General features: G+C 41.9%; 2 protein-coding genes across 2 annotated transcripts in view; both read left to right on the forward strand.

The window, feature by feature from the left end:
- Nucleotides 1-22,970, forward strand: part of LOC307021219 (uncharacterized protein) — a 616,546-nt gene that overhangs the window by 68,415 nt on the left and 525,161 nt on the right. The gene's annotated exons all lie outside the window — the stretch shown is intronic.
- The window catches only part of LOC307023945 (heparan sulfate 2-O-sulfotransferase 1-like), a 42,756-nt gene that overhangs the window by 16,800 nt on the left and 2,986 nt on the right, over nt 1-22,970 (forward strand). Inside the window, exons 3-4 of the mRNA XM_079657647.1 lie at nt 21,521-21,606; nt 22,944-22,970. The exon at nt 22,944-22,970 is cut by the window's right edge and continues 112 nt beyond it. Of these exons, the coding sequence (XP_079513773.1) occupies nt 21,521-21,606; nt 22,944-22,970 (113 nt within the window). The remainder of the gene's footprint in view (nt 1-21,520; nt 21,607-22,943) is intronic.

Consider the following 22,970-nt stretch of genomic DNA (forward strand, 5'->3'; position numbering starts at 1 on the left):
TCGCTAGCACCCCCCCCATTTTCGCTAGCACCCCCCCGTCTATTTGGACTGGTAGATTGCGGCAGACTGGCAACTTTAATAGTAGCTCTTGGTTCAAAAAAGGTTGGGCACCCTTGATGTAGAGGGTCTTAAAATTCTTCTGAAAAAGTATTTTAAAACTGCAAAATATACACTCTATTCAAATAATTTCAAAAGATTTGAGGAGCATGATTGGTCTGGCCTACTCAATTGCCTTCATCATATCAGACGGACCCACCGTTCTGGCCTAATAGTGATCTGAGTGACAAAAAGTCCACCTAGCTCCCATGTTAAATTTGTCTGGAACTTTCTTCAGAACAGAGAGAAGTAAACTTTACACAACCTTCTCCTATCTTCACATTTTACACACAAAAACCCCCAAAACCCATATATCAGTTAATTGGGGTTCCCTTATGCTCACTTTCTGGTAATTTTTTTATAGGAGCCATAGTTTTTGAACAGGTGGCAAAATTGTCAGATATAATCCTCAATGCATTCTTAACCTGTTGAACCCCATCGACCCGCCCCCGGGCGGAAAAAACGCATCATCTGCAGGAAACGGCGTCTGAGGGCTTCTTAATATTTAATAAACTATGAATGTTTTATATCCATGTAACGGGAAGAAACTCAGCTAACTGATTATATGAACTATTTTTAGAAAAGAAAAACATAAGACTAACGCTGAGCCTCTCAATCTGCCCTGAGCGAAAAAATCTTAATGCCGTTATTACAAAACTATTACAAAAATTGGAGAAAACAAATTAGCTGCTAATGGTAGCCACCAGAGGTTAGCGCAGCTTCCGGTTTTTCTACGCGTCACTCTCACTCCTTATTTGGTAACCTGTGTGTGTATGTGGAACTTTCCCTCGATTCCATTGGCTCTTAAAAAGAGATGTCAATCATCAGAATCGACCAAGGGGGGCCAGAGATAGGTTAAATCCACCCAAATGACCCCAGAAGTTGTTTTTCTTTGGCTAAATCTCTCAGGGCAGCGAAGGCAAGCAAAGACAACACACAACTTAGCTTTACGGAGCCAAAACGGCAAATACGTCTTACCTTTGCTGTTTTCTGATCAAACATTGTGTTCAAGAGCATTAAAACGCATATAAACCAAGCGGCAAACTCTGGGGAACAGCCGGGATGCCAATACGGAAGTGCAACACACTGCAGTTCATACATGGGCCGTTAGGGACTGACTGCAGAAAGGAGCAATTTCCATCCCAACAGTCTGAGAAACTCCACCGGCGGTCATACGGTCGTGAAAGAACAGTAAGACACACAAAGTAGAACACGTCTGCTCGTTGAAAGATTAAGATTAACGCCATTGATCTGTGGAGGATCTGCCGCGGTTTGAGGGCCTGCCGTCCACCCATTTCTGCTTCTGCTGGTGGTGGTTCCCACGGCTGAAGGCTGCTATCCACCTGCTGTTAGAGGCCTACTCCCACCTGTTGGGTGCTACTGTGCGGGGGAGGCCTGGTCTGGAGATACCGTGGAGAAACCGGAGTGTTGCCACACTGCTGCTTGCCTATTTCCTTGCTGCTGTCCTGACGTGGTTTTGCTTCGGGAACATCGTGATGCTGTTGAGCTGGACTGGGAAAATGGCAAATGTCGTGTTTCTGCTGTGCCTTTTTTTGACTGTGCTGGACAAGGAGAAGTTCGCTAGTCATCCTGAAAATTCTGCTGGATTCGGGTCTGTTCTGCCGCCCGCAGTGGACATCCCCTGTACAGGTTCGGATGGGTTGCACAAACAATTGCTAGTTGCACTGTCGCGGACTTTCATTTCGTCAAATGTCTGTCTTTCTCACATGCCTGCCACAATGGTCCTTCAGAATTGTTTTTTGAACTCTAATCTCACTTTTGCAAAGCTTGCTGGTGACTCTAGAACAGCTGAAAATGTATGTGTTGATTAAGAGGAAAAGGTGCTTGGTATTTTTATTGTTGTTACTATCAGGAAATGTACAGCCAAATCCGGGTCCACCTGGTAGTTTTAGTCAAATAGCTACTCCTGCTGATTTTATTTCTAGATCGGGGTTAGGTTTAATTCATTTAAATGTGCGCAGTCTGTTACCTAAATTAGATTTTGTCCGTATTTGGGCGAGTTCAACTGATGCTGATGTCATTGTCTTATCAGAAACGTGGCTAGACAAATCGATCTTGGCCTCTGACATTTACATAAATGGTTACAATGTATATCGCACTGACCGTCCTAAAAAAGGTGGTGGCGTTGCCATTTATGTGAAAAATAAGTTTTGTGTAACAAAAATGGTTTCCAAATCTGTTAGTAAACAACTAGAATTTTTAGCTGTGAATGTCGAAGTAACAAAGGGTCAACAGGTCATGGTGGTGGGTTGCTACAGGGCCCCCTCGGCTGTCAAGGATTCCTTATCTTCATTGGCAAAACTGTTATCTCAACTTTCCTACAAGGAAATAGTGCTGCTTGGTGATTTTAATTGGGACTGGTTAACTTCTGTGTCAGAGGATTTTAAAAACCTGTGTACCTCTTTGAACATTACTCAGATTATAGACAGTCCTACTCGCCCAAATATTAAGTCCCCAAATAAATCCTCCTTAATTGATCTCATTTTAACAAATGTTCCATATAAATACTCATCTGTGGGAGTATTTGCTAATGATGTGAGTGACCACTGTGTTGTAGCCACAATTAGGGACACTAAGGTCCAAAAAGTTAAACCACGCATCATCACAAAGAGAGATAAAAAACACTTAGTGGAGCAGGGTTTTTTACATGATCTGTTTGATTTTGATTGGGGAAAAATCGATCTGTGTGCTGATGTAGAAACTGCATGGTCTTATTTTTATCTTGGTTTTATAAAAATTATAGATAAACATGCACCTCTGCGTAAATTTAGAGTGAAGGGACGAAACAATCCCTGGTTTTCTGCTGAACTGTCCAGTCTCCTTCATGAGAGAAACAATGCCTGGTCAAAGGCTAGGAAATCAGGCTCAGAGGTAGAATGGCTACGCTTTAGGCAGCTAAGGAATAGCTTTACTTCACATGTCAAAAGTGCTAAGTCAATGTACTATTTGTCAGTTACCACAGAAAACCTGAATAATCCTAGGAAATTTTGGAAAGCCATAAAATCGATTTCCACTGGTGATATCCCAAATGAGCTACCTCCGTACCTCACCACAGCATCTGGCATTATATCAGACAGGGCCACCATGCTAAATTGCTTTAATAAGCATTTTGTCTCTTGTGGCTCTCTGTTTGATTCTGTCACTGACTGTGCTTCTGCTTCTGTGAACGCTCCAGTCCTTGACTCTGAACAATGTGGTCTGGAAAACCCTTTCAGTTTTACTCCTTTAACTGTTGGTATTGTCCATGAAGCTTTATCCAAGTTAGATCCTAGGAAACCGGCTGGCCCGGACAACGTAGAACCTTTCTTTTTAAAGATAGCTGCAGATTTTATTGCTCCACCTCTTACTTCTCTTTTTAACCTCTCCCTCAGCACAAATACAATTCCTAAAGTATGGAAGTCTGCTTATGTCCTGCCTTTACTGAAAGGAGGGGAGGCAACTATTTTAAATAAATATAGGCCAATCTCTAAATTCTCAGTTTTGGCTAAGGTGCTCGAACGACTTGTAAGTGAACAAGTAAAGGAGTTTTTATGTATAAATGATATCCTGTCTAAACATCAGTCAGGCTTCAGGAAGAAACATAGCACCATCACTGCAACAATGAAAGTGGTAAATGATATTACTAGTATGCTAGATAATAAACAGAGTTGTGCAGCTCTGTTTATTGACCTTTCCAAAGCGTTTGACACCGTTGATCATCGCGTCTTAAAACAGAGGCTACTCAGTACTGGCATATCCAGCCATGCAGTGGGGTGGTTTGTGAACTACCTCTCTGAAAGGTCCCAATGTGTTCACTTTGATGGGCTGTCTTCTGAGTGGTTAAACATTGCTAATGGTGTTCCTCAAGGTTCTGTTTTGGGTCCACTTTTATTCTCCATATATATCAACAGTTTAGGTGAAAATGTGGATGAAGCTACTTTACATTTTTATGCGGACGATACCGTGATGTATTGTGCAGGTCCCTCCATTCAGGAGGCGGTTGTTAAATTACAGGCTGTTTTTAACATTATTCAGACTCAGCTCTCTGAACTAAAGCTTCTTTTAAATGTGGATAAAACCAAGATAATGCTCTTTTCAAAAGCTAAAAAGACACCAGAGCCTGTTTTAGATATTGTATCAACGCAAGGAACAAAACTTGAAGTTGTTGCCTGTTACAAATACCTTGGTATCTTGCTTGATGACTGTCTCTCTTTTAAACTTCATGTCAATAACCTGCTTAAAAAACTGAGGGTTAGGCTAGGTTTCTTTTTCAGGAATAACTCCTGTTTCTCACTTGACGCCAGGAAAAGGCTAGTCACTGTGACCTTTTTACCAGTGCTGGACTATGGTGATCTGCTGTATATGAATGCACCTGCCAACTACCTGAGCAAACTAGATGCTGCGTATCATAGTGCTCTGAGATTTGTCACAAACTGTAAAGCACTTACTCATCACTGTACATTGTATACCAAGGCAGGTTTACCATCACTCACTGTACGGAGGCTCAGTCACTGGTACACTTTTATCTATAAAGCTATGTTGGGCAAACTCCCGTATTATATCTGTTCATTGATAAAGCAGAAAGTTGCAAGCAGCTATTGTCTGCGATCACAGGATATAGTCTTGTTAGATGTGCCAAGAGTAAGGACTGTCTTAGGTAAGACAGCTTTTATGTGCGCAGCTCCACTTGCTTGGAACAGTCTACAGGCAAAATTGAAATTGAGCATTTTTATTTCTCTGAATGTATTTAAGGCATGTCTAAATGAAATGCTTTCTGACACTCTGGGTATTTGTAAATGTTGAATATGTAAATATGATATCCTCTGTTGTTTGTATGTTGTTTTTATGTTTCATGTGGAACTAAATGATGCAGGTCTCCCTTGTAAATGAGATCGATGATCTCAAGGGACCAATCTGTCTAAATAAAGGTTTGAAATGAAATGAAATAGACCCCCATGTTAAAATGCCCAACTTTACAGCAGAAAAAAACATGTTTCTACCCATGGATGCAATGCATATTATTTTCGATATGGTTAGATTCCACCTTCATGATTATGAATCTGTGAGTGAATTGTTTTCTAACACTACCCTTTTATTTATATTAGGTCTTAAAGTCTTTGCATAAATTAGGGCGTGGTCACATTGAGTGACGGCTCTGTGAAGTGACTGCTGCTGTTAGCTTCTTGTTTCTCTGCTAGCTGCTCCGTGAAGCTACAGGCACTCTGCCTGTTCAGCTCATCCAGGGAACACAACTTGCCGTGGCCCCGGCCGTGTTTGTTTGTTCTTCATGCTTATATATCGGACTATTGTGACTCGCTCTGCGGTTGAAACAGACGGTGCATGAATGCGGTTTTGCGGTAAGTGAAATTCGAGTACTTATTTATGTGTTAATGATTTTAATCAGCTACGTAATTAATGTTAAGGCTTGGGTTAACGTGTAAGCGAGTGGTAGCTACATCGGTGCTAACGATGCTAATAGTAGCCTCCAAGTTAAGATCATAGACTATATTTATAAAGGTTAAAACGAAATAGACGAGTGTTGAGCGTTAAGTGGGATAATACTGTTGAACAAACGGCTTCTGTTTGAGGTTGATAAAATAAGGTCATCCTTGTAACTTAAGAGATATTTTATTATGTAGGTAGGAACTGTATGCAGCGCTAAGGTTAATTTAAATTGGCTATGCTCAAGTATGTAGACAAGCTAATGTCGAAGTAGTGTATGTGAAATCAACCTCACAATAAGATGTGTGTATATTACAATTATTAATGTCATATTTCAAGATGACTACTTGGATACAGACAATGTGGTTGGTTGAGCTGGAGTTCATTATTGAGCTTACACGTTAACATCTGAAGAACAAACCCAAACCTTGTTGTTTTTATGAATTGTATTACCAAATTGGTATCAAATAAACGGTAAGCATTGGTAACACAACTTCCAAAGTTACAGTAGAATAAAAAGGACCCTGACTCGGACAATACACAATCCAACATGTTCAACAGAAGACAATCAGTTATATTGTTTGTACACATGGTACTTTACATAATATCTGTTTGTTTAAGGTGTCCAGGTGATGCAGACAGGCTGGACCAGAGAGTGAGAGACAGAACTGGACTCCTCACAGCAGTGAACTTCAGCTCAGGTACAAAGACTCTTTTTTTCATACTGTACAAAGAATCAAAAAAAGATATTGGTTTAAATAAATGAAGTATTGACTTTAATACACTGATATACATTCCATTAAACAATACTAAATACTAGATCACCTACACATCAGTTAAGTTGAGGGTTTTTTCCATGCAAAAAGTTACATTTTTAGATGTTAACAAGCAATGTGATTTTCAGCTTTCTAATTTAATGTATTGAAGGCAAAGATATTTAACACATAGTGAGAACTGCTACTATTTATCTCTCAATATTGTCTGTAAACACATGGTAAAAGTTATTCTTTCAGTGAGACAACAGAGCAAGCTTCTACAGTAGCACTACGTTTTGATAACAGTTAAATATTATTTTGATAATAACCAGGGATGCACCGAATATTCGGCCGCCGAAAATTATCGGCCGAAAATGGTTAAAAAGGCCCTTTCGGCCGAAAGGGTTTTAGCACCGAAAAGATATCACAGAATGTCAGGGAACAGGGTTACGTTGGTAAGTTAACGTGTTGTTGTGATGACGTAATCAAAAGGCGGCGACAAGCACGGCGCGCGACCATGCTCGCGGCTGGCTCACAGCCAACATGTCTGGCGCTTGGAGATATTTAAAAATATCAGAGAAAGAGGCGCAGATTGCGATTTGTAAAACGTGTTCAGCTGCCATTTCTTGAGGGGGTGTAACTGCAAAGACTTTCACCACTTCGGGATTACTCCACCACTTGAAATCAAAACACCCGGACAAATATGCGGAGTAAGATCAAATCACAAGCACTGACAGCGAGAGACTGTTCAGCGCTGCTTCTCATGTGCTTGATGAGAAGAGGAACAGACTTATGGCTGATAAAGCAGAGAAGCTACTGTTCATTAAAAAGAACCTCCCACTTTTCCTTAATAAGTAGACAAGGCTGGCTTATCATAAGCTTATCTAGTTCTACATGTCTACTCTATACCCACTTTCCTGAACAATTTTCATTGTGAGTTATAATTCACCATCTCAGGTTATCATTAGGGGGAAATGACAGCAGCACAGTGTTCAATATATTGTACTTTCGGTATCTAAATGATACAATGTTGTTTACATTGCTCATGAGGACAGACCACCTTATTTGCAGATTCTTGAAATTGTAATTTCATTTGTAATTGATTGTGGATTTTGTATCCAGTTTTCACTTTATGTATTTTTATACAATGTTTACTACTTTGCTTATGAAATTGAATGGTAATTTCATTTGTAAATAGTTACATTCATGTGGATTTATCCAGTTTGCACATTTGTATGCATGCACTTATAGGTGCATTTGTTGTTGTTGAAGGCCTGGCTGTTACAGTCTTTATTTACACAATTTTGTTGTAGGCCTACTGGCCTAGATGTTTATGCAGTTTTAAAGCACCTTGGCTTTGTTCTGAATGCACTTTGTTGTAGTTATCCTACAGAGAAAAGAAAATGCACTTGACTTGGAATTAATAATGGTAAAAATGTATACATTATATATATATATATATATATATATATATATATATATATATATATATATATATATATATTTTTCTATTAATCATTTTCGGCCTTTCGGCATTCGGTTTTCGGCCAACTGTTTCCTATTTTCGGTTTCGGACAAGAATTTCCCATTTGGTGCACCCCTAATAATAACATATATTTCAATGTTGATGAACTTCATACTGTTCATTCATAATCTGATTGTCTTTGTAGCTCACATGTTGAAATAAAAAAAAAACCCATTACAAAATAATTATATCTCCAGCCCCTAAACACACAAAATCACCGCTTTCATAAATAACAAACTTGTTCTGCAATAATGTTATGTTTCCTGTATTTTTTGTTAGGAAAGGACATGCCTGAAAGACACAACATTTTCTCCTTCTCTTAGGGTCAAGAAGAACATCGAAGAGGAAAATTAAAAGCTGATGCTATGAGATTTTAAGACCAGTACGCTAAGAAACTACTTTTATTGTATAAACAGTCAGCTGATCGAATGCACCTATTTCCACATCTACACTCCATCCGCTGATTATTTCTATTTGCCTCACTTTATGAGCTTCACATCACTTGTGCCTTGTACCACAGAGTTTGCATCGTCACAAAGAAATGGGGCCAATCTTCAGTCAGATGTGAATGTGTAATCTAACATCTTAAGTAAGAATAATGGACAAAAGGAGTCCAAATACAATTGATTGAAATGTTAATCAAATGTTTTAAATAAAAAGCACATACGGACAGAAGGTGTAAACCTATTAAATGTATAAGTAAACACATTTACTCAAATAACGTGACAGACTAGGCCTGTGCAGTTGGTATCAGCTGTGCCCAGCATGGGCTCCTCCATCAGGCCTGGTCCTCCTCGCTGAGGAAAGACCCTCGGTCCTCTCCAAACCAACAGACAGGACGTCGTCACACGGAGGTTTCTCCCTGAAGTCTTTGCAGCTCTCTGGACACCACGCTGTCTCAATCCGTCCACACTGAATATGAGAGGGGGAAAATGAAAATAATAAATGCTTTAGACCAGGGGTTTTCAAAGTGTGGGAAGGTGAGCCTCCCCTCAGAGAACATAAGAACAGCCGCGCCCCCCCCCCCCCCCTCCCAATTATTATTGCTGTTATTATTATTAATGTTTATATAATGCAGGGGTATTCAATTGCATTTCAAAGAGGTCCAGTAAGAGAAAATGTAATTAAATGCTCTGTTTTCGCTGTCTACCTTCCGCCATTTGAAATTACTCCGACTGCTTTTATCCTCTTGTCTCGTCTCTGTGTTTGAATCTATTGTGCTGACTGCACCGATTTGATTGGCTGAGTAGCATCACCTCCTTAAAACATTAAACAATAACTTTTTTTAAACCTTTTTATTTTTATGTTTTAAACATATTGTATAAAACTCCCCCAATACTTGGACTATTCCTTGCACCCCTCTAGAATAAGCCAGAATGGTCTCAACCATATTGCATCAGTAACGTGCAGTTGTTGTTATAACAAGATCGCAAGGACACTGGTAGCGATCGGGAAATTGAGTGTTGTTCAGTTTGTGTGTTGTGGAACATGCGTCTGTCGTGCATGAAAATATACCACACACCCAATTACAATTGCATGTTCAATTCACTACCCTGGAAGTTAATACAGTTGTTAAAGTTGGAACAGCCTGTGGACAGCCGTTCTTCCTTGCATGTCAGTCGCCGACATCTTCTTACAGAGGACAGGCACATCTAGCTGCAGCACGACCCGTATATTTCCGCACGCCGTGTTGTCAAGACCTTTTTTTTTTACATTTTCAACATCGTGGATACATCCTTATATGCCCCCGGTAACACACTGAGCATCAACTTTGCCTCCTTATTACACTCACCCCTACTTTAGTGGGAACAATGAGTCTGCGTCTTTGGTGCACATAGGAATAAACGCAGATCATACTCTGGCTGCAGCCTTGACCGGCACTTGCTTTTGATCAAAGTCAATGCGGAAAACCTGCACTCGCACAGGTAGGTGGAGTTGAAGGGAATGAGCCCTTTTACAGCCTTTTTGGCGAGGTGGGGGAACTCGGTCTCCACAGACAGACAAAAGTGGGCAAGTGTCACTTTACTCGTCTTTTTCTCGTTCTTTTGTGTCTCACGCTGCGCCTCCCCTGAAGCTCTCTGACGCCCCCCAGGGGAGGCGCGCCTCACACTTTGAAAACCGCTGCTTTAGATAATAAGAAATATAAAGTTGACTGTTGAGTTGCTCAGTTTTTTTAGATTGTCAATACTATTACTGTATAACTAATATATCAGGTTAAGAGGCACATTCAAATAAAGATTGGTCTTTAAATACATGTTTTCTTTTGAATTGTTTGTCTAAAGTCAAGGATCTAGAACTGGTAATTAGTTAATGATACAGTCTGGTTATTATGCTGTTTGGAGGAGGCCTCACAGGTAAGAACTACCTACCATGAAATGTACCTTAGCCTGACTTAAATGTATTAAACGTATAGTTAAGTGATATCAAAATATAAATAACTAATGTCATGCAAACATAATAATATTTGCTTGATTCCAGTGTTGAATTTAGCACAATTGCATACAAACGTTTAGGGATTTTAAGATTCTGAAGTATTATGCTAAAAACTCATTAACTTAGATTAGTATTTATAGTTTTGCTGAATAGTTTCATGTCCGCTTACCTTAGAAACGTAAAATGCCACGGCAGTGTGCAGATGGGGAGCATGTTAGCTTAGCTTGGTAGCTTCAGCTAGCTCTGGAGCTTGCAGCAGGTCCCGCCTCGGCTCCGCCTCTTTGTCCTTATTTGGAGCAGGCTGGAGTAGGCGGGAGTTGAACTCTGACGTCACTGTCGAGCCGTTAGTGGCCGACTCTGCCTACTAAGGGCTTCTCGGCAACTCTGCAGAATCCTATGGGTGACGTCACGGACCCTACGTCCATTTATATATACAGTCTATGATATAAACGCTGCTGAAGGTTATTCCAATGTCTCTGTTCCACTTTGAAATGATAACTGATAATTAGGGGTGCACCGAATGGGAAATTCTTGGCCGAAACCGATACCGAAAATAGGAAACAGTTGGCCGAAAACCGAATGCGGAAAGGCCGAAAATGATTAATAGAAATATATATATATATATATATATATATATATATATATATATATATATATATAATGTATACATTTTTTTCCAATGTTGTTCAGCTGCCTGATTATGGAAAAATAAATGATTATGGCAAAACTTAACTTAAATAATAATCACTATTATGGGTCCATAAAACATTTATTCAGCACTTTTGAATGCATACAGTACATTAATTCCAAGTCAAGTGCATTTTCTTTTCTCTGTAGGATAACTACAACAAAGTGCATTCAGAACAAAGCCAAGGTGCTTTAAAACTGCATAAACATATAGGCCAGTAGGCCTACAACAAAATAGTGTAAATAAAGACTGTGATGCCAGGCCTTCAACAACAACAAATGCACCTATAAGTGCATGCATACAAATCCACATGAATGTAACTATTTACAAATGAAATTACAATTGAAATTCAAGAATCTGTAAATAAGGCTGTCTGTCCTCATAAGCAAAGTAGTAAACATTGTATAAAGATACATAAAGTGAAAACTGGATACAAAATCCACAATCAATTACAAATGAAATTACAATTTCAAGAATCTGCAAATAAGGTGGTCTGTCCTCATGAGCAATGTAAACAGCATTGTTTCATTTAGATACCGAAAGTACAATATATTGAACACTGTGCTGCTGTCATTTCCCCCTAATGATAACCTGAGATGGTGAATTATAACTCACAATGAAAATTGTTCAGTAAAGTGGGTATAGAGTAGACATGTAGAACTAGATAAGCTTATGATAAGCCAGCCTTGTCTACTTATTAAGGAAAAGTGGGAGGTTCTTTTTAATGACCATTAGCTTCTCTACTTTATCAGCCATAAGTCTGTTCCTCTTCTCATCAAGCACATGAGAGGCAGCGCTGAACAGTCTCTCGCTGTCAGTGCTTGTGATTTGATCTTGCCCCGCATATTTGTCCGGGTGTTTTGATTTCAAGTGGTGGAGTAATCCCGAAGTGGTGAAAGTCTTTGCAGTTACACCCCCTCGAGAATTGTCAGCTGAACACGTTTTACAAATCGCAATCCGCGCCTCTTTCTCTGATATTTTTTAAATATCTCCAAGCGGCAGACATGTTGGCTGTGAGCCAGCTGCGAGCATGGTCGTGCGCCGTGCTTGTCGCCGCGTTTTGATTACGTCATCACAACAACACGTTAGCTTACCAACGTAACCCTGTTCTCTGACATTCGGTGATATTTTTTCGGTGCTAGAAACCTTTCGGCCGAAAGGGCCTTTTTAACCATACGAACGAATATTCGGTGCATCCCTACTGATAATCCATCATAACATGTCAATAAGAGTAGTTTTCATATAGAGTGTATGAGAGCTTCCGGTTTTGGGCATGCTGGCTGCGCATCACTCTCATTCACCAATGGTAATGTTTAGATGGATTTAGGAACTCCATCTCGATTCTATTGGCTCTAACGGTTCAAATGTGGTGTCAATCATCCAAATCGACCGATGGGTTCCAGAGATATGGTAAATGACCCCAGAGGTGTTTTTTTTCTTCTAAACCTCTCCAAAAAGGTCAAATTTCACTTGTTTTGCATCAATCTTGATACAGGGTACTTATATGTTATAGTTTGGAATCCTAAAGGTTTTTGGCTACTATCCCATCATTCAAGGGTGGTCTTCACTACAAGTAATGTTTTTTTTTAAAGACGGAAACTATAATTTAATTTTTTTCACTATGTTCAATCTGAATTTACTTTAAAAAGCAAAGATAATAAAATAAACATTAACATACAAAATACATGAATAAAAGTTGCAGTGTAAGATATTAATAGTTCAATTAAAAGCAGCGGCAAAAAGAAAAGTCTTCAGCCTGGATTTAAAAGTAGTCAGAGTTGCAACAGACCTGCAGGTTTCTGGTAGTTTGTTCTAGATATTTGGAGCATAATAACTGAACGCTGCTTCTCCATGTTTACTTCTGAGTGGTGACAGAAAGCAGACCAGACCTGGTCCTGGAGTAATCTGCGGCCGCGAGCTGCTATGTGCCATCATGACGCGCATAGTGTTATTTTTTATATATATTATAATGAAGCCCGAGCTGTGTGCTCGAGTCTTCCTGTCTGTCGGCTGAACTCTGCTACTCCGCGATGAGGGTCTAACTAACAGCTTCTAACTTCAGCAGCTACATTACCTACGGGTGCGTTCGTTAACAGTAACTGTGCGGAGTCACTCTGGCACAGACTGTGGTGGTGAACAGCTGTTAGAGCGGGCCGTTCAGGTGTTCAGAGCAGACCTCCCTGTCTGAGCGGCAGAGCGTGATGTGAACTGAAACGTTTTTCTGTCGCAATATTATTTAAGGAATCGTTGAGCTAGCTAACTAGCATACATTGTCACTATCAGCTAACGTCAGCTTTCAATCAAGCCAATTTACCTGGGGGCCGCTGGACGTAGAGTCTGGGCAAGTCTGGGCCGCTTCAAATATTCCGCAAAATGGACCTGTACTTTGACTTATTGAAGTTCATGGTGGAGAAGAGCTGTTCACACATATATGTGCTCCCAAAAAGGCACTTGGTCCGCTTGAACATCCTGGAAATCTCAGGGAAGGAGGGGGGCAATTCTCTCATGAACTGTCCAAGCTTGTCTGCTTTCCCATTCACTTCCCTGAACTTGGCTTTGAGCTCAGAATTGCACTGCAGGTCGATGAGCTCCATTTGAAGCACACCAGGGGCATTTTCCACATCAAAGGAGAAAGGGTCTGCAAACATTTGGAAAGTGGCTCTGTGTGTCTTGAAGTCTGCAAACCGCTGATCGAATTCCTCCTGTAGCTTCACAATGGCATCAATATACTTCTCACCACTGAATGCTGTGCCCCTGTCCATGAGAGCCTTGCATGCTGGGAAATGGCAGAGGTTTTTCTGAGGGAGCTGGGCTTTCCATAACATCAGTTTTGTAGAGAATGCTCTGACATTGTCATATGCTGCACTAACAAGCTGGCCCTGGCCCTGCAACTTCTTATTCAGAGCATTCAGCTCCTGCGTGATGTCAACAAGAAAAGCTAAGTCCATGAGCCATTTGGGATCACTCAGCTCGGGAACAGCCATCCCACCCTTCTCCAGCATGAATACTTTCAGTTCTGTTCTCAACTCAAAAAACCTCTTCAGGAAATTTCCCCTGCTGAGCCAACGTACCTCTGTGAAGTAGCGCACATCCTCATATTCTGACTCAATTTCCTCCAAAAAAGCACGGAACTGGCGGTGCTTTAAGCCCCTGGATCTGATATGGTTGATGCATTTCACAACGACAGACATCACATTGTCAAACTTCAAGCATTTGCTGCAAAGGGCCTGCTGATGGATAATGCAGTGCAGAGCAATAGCCTCCTCCACACCCTCCTCCTCCAGTTTTCTTTGAACAAGTGCAACCAGCCCGTTTTTTCTCCCTGTCATTGATGGCGCTCCGTCCGTTGTAATTCCAACAAACCTCTTCCATGGCAGACCAATATCCGCAATGGCATCACACAGTTGCTGAAATATCTCCTGAGCGGTGGTCTGGCCATGCATTGGTTTCACTGTAAGCAACTCCTCTGTCACTTCAAAATTGTCATCAACACTAAAGACATACATTGCGAGCTGAGCGGTGTCAGTGCTCTCATCAAGAGCCACAGAGTATGCACGGAAAAGTTTGGCTTAGTCGCACAGCTGTTCATATATGTCACTTGATAAGTCAGAAATGCGCTCTGCCACTGTGTTAGCTGACAGGCTGATGTTGTTGAACTGACCCTTCTTTTCCGGACAGACTATACTTGCAGCCTGCAACATGCATTTTTTTACAAACTCGCCTTCCGTAAACGGCTTTCCCGCTCTAGCATCTCACTCACCACATAGCTAGCTTCGACTGCTAAATCAGCCTCATTGCTTCCTTTCTTGAAGAGATTTTGTTGCTTCCATAGAATTTTTTTTTAGCTCTGACTTTTTTCTCTCTCCCAGGTATTTTGCATACTCTGCATGTTTAGTTGAGTAGTGACGTTTGACGTTATATTCCTTGTATACAGCGATTTTCTCTGTGCATATAAGGCCCGTTGCGTTTCCCCTGTACTCAACAAAAAAATACTCAGTCTCCCACTTCTCCTGAAATGTTCTGTGGTCATCATCGATTTTTCTTTTCCCTGAAAGTTTTGATGAAGACATGGCGATATATTTTGCTTCCACTCTGTGTCACTTTTGGATCACGTCTGGATTGATTCCGCTGCGCGCATTTGATTGACGCGTGGCGGAGTTCCCTCGGAGGGGGGAGGGGCGAGGGAACTCCGCGCAGCAGTTCCCTGCCAGCAGCAGCAGCAGCAGCAGCAGCGGGAAAAATAAAATTGAAATATAAAGCGCAAACGTAAACGCGCGGGCCAGATTAACACTATTACATGATATCAACAAAGGGGCCATGAGAAACTGTCTGCCCGCGGGCCTGGAGTCTGAGACACCTGCTCTAGGAGGTGCTAAACCAAAACGTACATGTAACGTGACACTCCCCGCCTGGTACTGAACACAATAGCACTATTGGAGAACAAACTCCTAGGAGGTAAGTAACAGTCTGTGTGACCCCTATGTAGGCCTGTCGCGATAATCGATAAATTGATTTATCGTACGATAAATAAAAATGGACTCGATAACTTTTCTGAGCTCGATAAATTGCCGTTTACATAAAGATGTGACCAGCATTTTAGCCTGGAGCGCTGTGGCTGCCAGGCGCGCTGTGAGGGGCGGGGCTGACACACAGCCAGGTCAGGACACTCCGCGTGCAGCAGCGTAGCAGCCAAATGAATAATATAGCGACAAGCGGGAAACAACGTGTGACTTACTCGCGGGGAATTTAAAGTGAAATGGAATTGGTTACAAAACCTAACTACACATCTCGATTCTCCGATGTGGCAGTATTTTGGATTCAAACCAAATCAACGAGGCGAACCTACGGACTTAAATGAGCCGGGCGGTGTGTCGCATTGGTTTAAAAAAAGGTAGCGACAAAAGCAGGCAATACCACGCATTTTAAACCACCTAAAACACAACCACCCCATTCCGTTTTCCCAGCTGGGAGCAAACACGGCAGCTGGAGATGGAGAGCCCCCAGCCCGACAATGCAAACATGTTGGTGTTCCTTGCTCGAAAACTTAGAAAAACAGATTTGGATATGGCCTGTTGAGGCATCTTTGACAGTGGACTGTACACTTGACTGTTGTTTTAAGGAGATTTTTTTTGCTTGTGAGATAATGTGTGCTCATATTTATTTATTTATTTATTTATTTATTTATTTATTTATTTATATATATATATATATATATATATGAGAGAGAGAGCTCTGTTTTCCAGCCTGACTCTAATTAATGTATTGTTTTGGTTGTGTGTGATTTAATTAATTTATTATAATTTAATTAATTTGTTTTATTTATTATATATAATTTATATATTTTAATATTATTTCACATTTCATTTGCAATGTTGAATGTTCAATAAAAAGTTATGTTTGAAAGGATGTACTTGAATTATTATTATATATTATCATTATTTCTAAAATGGTCTTAAAACGGTGCCGACAATATTATCGTTTATCGCAATAATTTCCAGAAAAATGTATCGTCCAACACAATTAATTATCGTGACAGGCCTACCCCTATGGGAACATAAGCGCCACCCCCTCTGTGATTGGACGGATGAAGGTCTTTGAGGCCCCTTCTCTATCAACTTTAAGTTCCAACTTCCGGACCTTACCACCGCTCGCAGGAAACGTTTTTGTAACCAGTGCCATGGGCGACTGGTTTCTTTTCACCTGAGTATTGCGAAGAAGCACCAGATCTCCTTGCTTAATGTTGTGATGGCTCTTTTGCCACTTTGAGCGACTCTGAAGAATTGAGGGATGAAGCCAAGTTGAAGACCTCTCAAATTGCTGAGAGCCTCTGTTTCTGTTGCTGCATTCTGTGAATTGTCTGAGTCTGGCTCTATGAGGTCATCAGATGTTTCCACAAAAACGTTGTCCTCTGTACGTTGGAAGATCTTACTACCCAGTGAGTCGTCTTTGGTGCGCCAAGCTCAACCACTACCGAGCTGTGAACTTTCCACGTTAAAAGAACTGCGGACACCATGTTTATTCTCAGCTAGTTTCTCTTTCGGAGTAAGATGGTTCAGACAGGGCATGAAGTGAGAGTGATGCCCGTTCTCGAGGATGTGAGTGCGGAACACACTTGCATCTTTGGGTTTGTGAGCTGAGCCTAGACAGGCTTCGCCAATGATGACCCAGCCAAGATCCAAGCGTTGGGCATATGGTGCCTCATTGGGTCCATTGTGCTGATCTCTCACCTTGTGGACTTGTAGGACGTCCCGCCCAAGGAGAAGAAGGATCTGAGCCTCTTGATCAAGTTGTGGAATGTGCTGAGCAATGGAGTGGAGGTGAGTATGGCATTCAGCCACCTCTGGTGTAGGTATCTCTGACCTGTCTTTCGGGATGTAGTTGCATTCTATGAGAGTCGGGAGATTAATGCTGAGACTTCCATCTAAAGGTTGTGCAATGAAGCTTGTGGCTCTCCTTCCAGAAATCTCAGTGAGACCAGCGCATGTCTAGAATCTGTCCCTTCAACGTCAAAGAACTCTGATCTGGCGAGTGATCGATTGCTCTGGTCATCAAGGATAGCGTAGAGTCTCACTGACCTTTCAGGTTGTCCCTTAGGATGCACTGTGATGAGACAGATCTTTGAGCAGGAGCGTGGCCCGTTTTCTCCACAGACCTCCGTACACTTAGAGTTCACTTTCGGAGATGACTCAGTGTCATCCTCCCCGCCGTTCTCTGACTCAGGGTTCTGGTTATGCCATGGAGCTGGCCCAGGATGAAAAGCTGCTATATGCTTGTTGCTGTTGCACTCTTTACATTGAACTGCAATCTTACAGTCTTTTGCAAGATGTTTGCTAGAAGAACAACATCTAAAACATATGCCACCCTGCCTAAGAAATGCCTTGCACTCTTCTAGTGTCTTGGTCCTAAAGCCTCTGCAATATTTAAGAGGGTGAGGCTTTTTGTGGATAGGACATTGCTTTTCGACATCAGGCTTGGCACTGGAAGTCTCTGTATTGTCAGAGTCAGACATAGAAGAGACCTCCGTCATGTGTGAGGAGATGAAGTTCTTAGAGCTGTCCATCTTCTTAACTGTGTTGTCCTGCTTCACTATTGCAACAGTTGAAGAAGACAGAAAGAAACTTGGATCGTTACGGATGTAGGCCTCTCTGCAGACGAAGTCACCAAAGTAGGTGAATGGGGGGAAATGCACATGGTTCTGCTCTTTGTACATACTACCATGAGACATCCATTTACCCTGAAGGTTGAATGGCAACTTCTCCACAATAGGGTTCAGGCCTCTTGAGGTGTCTAAGCAAGATAGCCCAGGTAGATTGCCTTCTTGCTGTGCTGATACTAGCTCCTGTAGCACACGCCAAGCTCTCTGAGCTTCACAGGATCTCTGTTGTTGATCTTAGGGAACTGCTCCACTCTGTCGAAGAGAGCCTTCTCGATCATTTCTGGTGACCCGTAACAGTTCTGAAGACGAGACCATGCCATAATTAAGCCTCGAGCTGAGTCGTTGACATGGACAGCTTGAATCCTCTTAACGTGTGCTGAAGACTGGGGGCCAAGCCATTTTATTAGTAGATCAAGCTCTTCACTGCATGTAAGATCTGTACCTTTTAGTGCAGTTCAGGAAGCTTGACTTTCATAACCATTAGCTTTCAGGTCGGTTGTCGAAAATGGTGAGACTGGAGGTAAGCAGTTCTCATCGAGCGAGAAATCTAGCTACATCACCGAACCCTGAGCGGTCAACAGAGAGAGTTTGTGGAGCTGGATTGTGGAGAGTGGACGAGAGTGGCTGATGTGAGCCCATGGGGTAGGAGCCATCAGTGTTAGCATCAGAATCCGTTTTATTAGCTGGGATCGTAACATATGTGTTCTTTTCCTGTTAAGGGTGCTCTCAGAGTGATCAAAAGCAACGTTATTAAGAGCAGTAGGATTGTGTGGCTGAGACTGATGATGTGCAAGATCTATGAGTGCATGCTGCGAGGCAGCTTTAGAATGACACTGAACGTACTCGCTAGTTCTTTCGTCAGGAGATTAATGAGGAAGAGATCCTAGGTTTGAGGCCCTGGAGCCTCTGGAGCCACCGTCTATTTTTTCTGCTGCAGACTCTAGGGCATCAGCCTCTGCTTCTGCTGCTGCAATCTCTTTGTCTAGCTTTAGCGTAGCAAGAGCTGCATCCATCCGAGCCTTTTCCATTAAAAGCTCATTTTCTTTCCGAGCCTTTTCCATTAAAAGCTCATTTTCTTTCTGAACGAAATATGCACAGGCTCGTGCAGCTAGAACTTTAGCTCGTGCTTTAGCTGCAGCTAAGCTAGCTGTTGTTTGGGAACCTGAGCTGGAGCTACCAGCTGCAGACCTGATCTGAAAGCTCCTGTCTGATGATGGACCCGCCTGTTGCTCTTCTGCGTAAGCTGTAGCATCCATCATGTAGCTTTAAGGGAATATCAGTCTGGCAGAGTTAAAGTTGTTTTGAAGAAACCTCTCTTGTTTGCGTCTGCTGTGAAGAACCCGCTTTGATGCTGTTTTTTTCACTATTCTGGCCCCTGGGCACGTAGCAATGGTGTATCGCCAGATAGTTAAACATTTTATTGTAGTAATCTTGTGAAACTGAAAGTAAAAAGTACAAAGCATTTCAATCAATACAATGACATGTTACAAAATATAAACATAGATGAATCATTAAACTTACAAACAATGCCTCTCCAAAGTCTACATGAGCAGATGGAGCCGGATGTAAGAGGAGGTACAACATGTGGCTCTCTAGCTTGTCTGTCAGAAAAACATGGCCGCTGACCTTTCAACTCAGTCATGTGACTATGTAATGTGACCTCTACTGGCCAATGAAAACACAAACAGCCAAAAATAGCATGAATATGCTGCAATCAAGCCAATTGCCTCTAGGAGGTGCTATAACAGCAAAACCAAAACTTACATGTAACGTGACAAGTATTATCGTCAAAATATAGTTAAAGTAGCGACAGTAAAAGTAGTCATTGTGCAGATATGTCCATTTCAGAATAATATATATGATATTTTTTATAATGATTGATCATTAAAGTGTTATCAAAGCTGGTAAAGGTGCAGCTAGTTTGAATGACTTTGTATATTGTGAATTTACTCGAGGTGGAACTGAAGTCTGATTTAAGAATTGATTATATTTCACATCATTCATCCAAATTTGTGAAGTAACTGAAGTTATTCAATACATGCAGTGGAGTAAAAGTACACATTACATTGCTTTTAGCTGACGATTTTATCCAAAGCGACTTACAGTAAGCACATTCGACCAGGAAGATACAACCTTGAAGAAAACCGAATCATATAAATACATCAGGTTTCAAAGAGCCAAACATTTCAAGTGCTACTCAACTGGCTATAGATAAGCCAGTCCTTTATTAGTATATGTTGTAAGTGCTTTGTTAGCAGTTCTTTGTTAGTAATTCTATTGCTCGAAGTGTAGTCGAAAGAGATGTGTTTTCAGTCTGTGCCAGAAGATGTGCAAGCTATCTCCTGTCCTGATTTCAATGGGGAGCTCATTCCACCATTTTGGAGCCAGGATAGCAAACCCACGTGTTTTTGCTGATGGGAACTTGGGTCCCCCTCGCAGTGTGGGTGCAGCGAGCCGTTTGGCTGATGCATAGCAGAGTGCACATGCTGGGGTGTACAGTTTAACCATGTCCTGGATGTAGGAAGGGCCAGATCCATTCGCAGCATGGTACGCAAGTACCATTGTCTTGAAGTGGATTCTAGCAGTTACCGGAAGCCAGTGAAGGGAGCGGAGGAGCGGCGTGGTGTGGTGTGGGAGAATTTAGGAAGGTTGAAGACCAGACGAGCCGCTGCATTCTGGATGAGCTGCAGAGGTCGGATGGCACGTGCAGGTAGACCAGCCAGGAGGAAGTTGCAGTAGTCTAGGCGTGAGATGACGAGAGCCTGGACCAGAACTGGCCTGGACTCCTTGCAGTCTGAGTCGGGGAAACAATAGAGGTGCCAATGTTGATTGTTTGGTCAAGAGTGGGACAATCTTTTCCCGGAAGGAAAAGCAGTTCAGTGTTGTTGAGCTTGAGGTGGTCGGCAGACATCCACTGAGAGATGTCTGCGAGACACACCTTTTACCTCTCAAGTATCTCAAAATTGTACCCAAGTATAGTACTTGTTGAGTTTATGAACTTAGTTACTTTACACCAGTGGCTATAAAGATAGAAAGACTAAGCCTTGCACAGAGGCATGAAAATACATTTTCAAAATGCTCAACAGTGCTGCGAAATTATAAACTGACTGCTACACAATTTAAAATAAATGCTTTTATATATTTCTATTAGATGTGACTCTTTGGCGTTTCTGTTAATATTAACACTGCTGCTTTAGTTTTCCTGACTGCTAAAATCATCTGTTATTCCTAATTTTAAAGCCGATATTCCGTGGGGTCGGGGGGCTCGGGTCCTTGTAACCTTTTTCATACCTGATGAGTTTGCAACCCTGGTTCAGAACAGTCAGCCTTTTTTCCTGTCCCTGTGTTTGTGCTCTGTTCTTGCTGTTTTTATTAGGTTTTCTCCCTGCTGCTCTGTATTTATTTCCCATTATCTTTGTGAACAGGTGCGCTTTGTCAGGAACGTCACCTCCTGGAGAGAGATGAAGCCGGGCTTCTACCACGGCCATGTAGCTTATCTGGACTTCTCCAAGTAAATCACTTCATTTCCTGTAATAGCATTAATATCCAGATTAGTGACAACAGTTTGCAGAGCAGATAAAAGGGAGGTCATGTATTGATTGCTAACATGTGCTTTAGTGTTGATTAATAGCATTGTTGTCCTTATCTCCCTGACACTATCATTGCAGTGATCACAGGCAATTATCCTAATGGTGTAGGACGAGTCTGGTAGCTCCACTGATGGAAAAGCCTTTCTTCAGAGCAATAAGCAAAATAAATTAGGCGACTGTTTCATGATGTGATGTCTTTTAGGCCCCGGCCCCACGAGGACGCATACGGCTAAACGCATAGGATTAACGCAAACGCAAAATATCTTCCATCCACACGCAATATTCACCGGATAGTGTCTGTCCACACGAGACAGCTCCGTTGAGCTCCAACCGCTGGAGAAGCTGCCGTACATATGCAGGAGCCTGTACGTGGCGCTGTAACTTCCTTCACAAAAGCAGCGAAGAACCATGGTTGTCATGGTTGCCCTTCTGTTTATTCTCTGAGGTGGGCGCAGAGGGAACCGGGCAGAGTTTTTCAGCAGTCAATGTGTATTAAAGTTTAAATCTTCCGGACAAAATGATAAAAGTGCCAGTCAAAGGTCTTCTTTGCTATTTATTGGGCTTTAAAACAAATGAATAACGACTCTATATAATATAATATAATAATAAAATACCCGGAGCCTCTCTTTTTCCTCCCTCTCTTCTGACAGCGTCAGTGTCTGTCTCATGCAGCAGCTGATCCAGTAATGAGTGACCCGGCCGACAGTAAAAATAAACATAACTATTTAGGTAGTTCGAGAGGTAATTAAAATGGCTAAGGGCGATGATCTGACTTGAAGTGTGTGTTTTACTCCGTTCACCGCTGCATCACAGCGGGAGGAGCTGCAGGTGAGCAGAGCTGCGTGTCTCCGTCCTGTCAGATACTTCACTCGCGTTTATGTCCATATCGAGAGAAAGCTAAATAATCTGAATTCAGTGTGCAGTTTACTTTGACGCGGGGGTGAGCAGCAGAGGTGGGGAGAGGCGGGGCTATTGCCTCATCATTATCAGAAAATGATCGTATAGGGCGCACACACGGAGCCGTTGGACCCCTCAGAGCGTTGCGTATGCCGTTCTATCCACCTTGGGACCCGTTATCGTTTCCGCAGTTGTTTACTGTCATATTCGGTCGTCCTCGTGTGGCCGAACGGTCTATATGACACTAAACAGTAACGCAAACGACCGTTTTCGTCCTCGTGGGGCCGGGGTCTTAGGCTTGAAATCCTGAAGTGTCTGTTCAATACAAATAAAGTGTTAACCCCTTTTTATTTTTCTGTAGATATGGAGTGCAGGGTAAGCCAATGTA

Source organism: Notothenia rossii (genome assembly GCF_949606895.1).
Source record: "Notothenia rossii genome assembly, chromosome: 1".
Classification (NCBI taxonomy): Eukaryota; Metazoa; Chordata; class Actinopteri; order Perciformes; family Nototheniidae; genus Notothenia; species Notothenia rossii.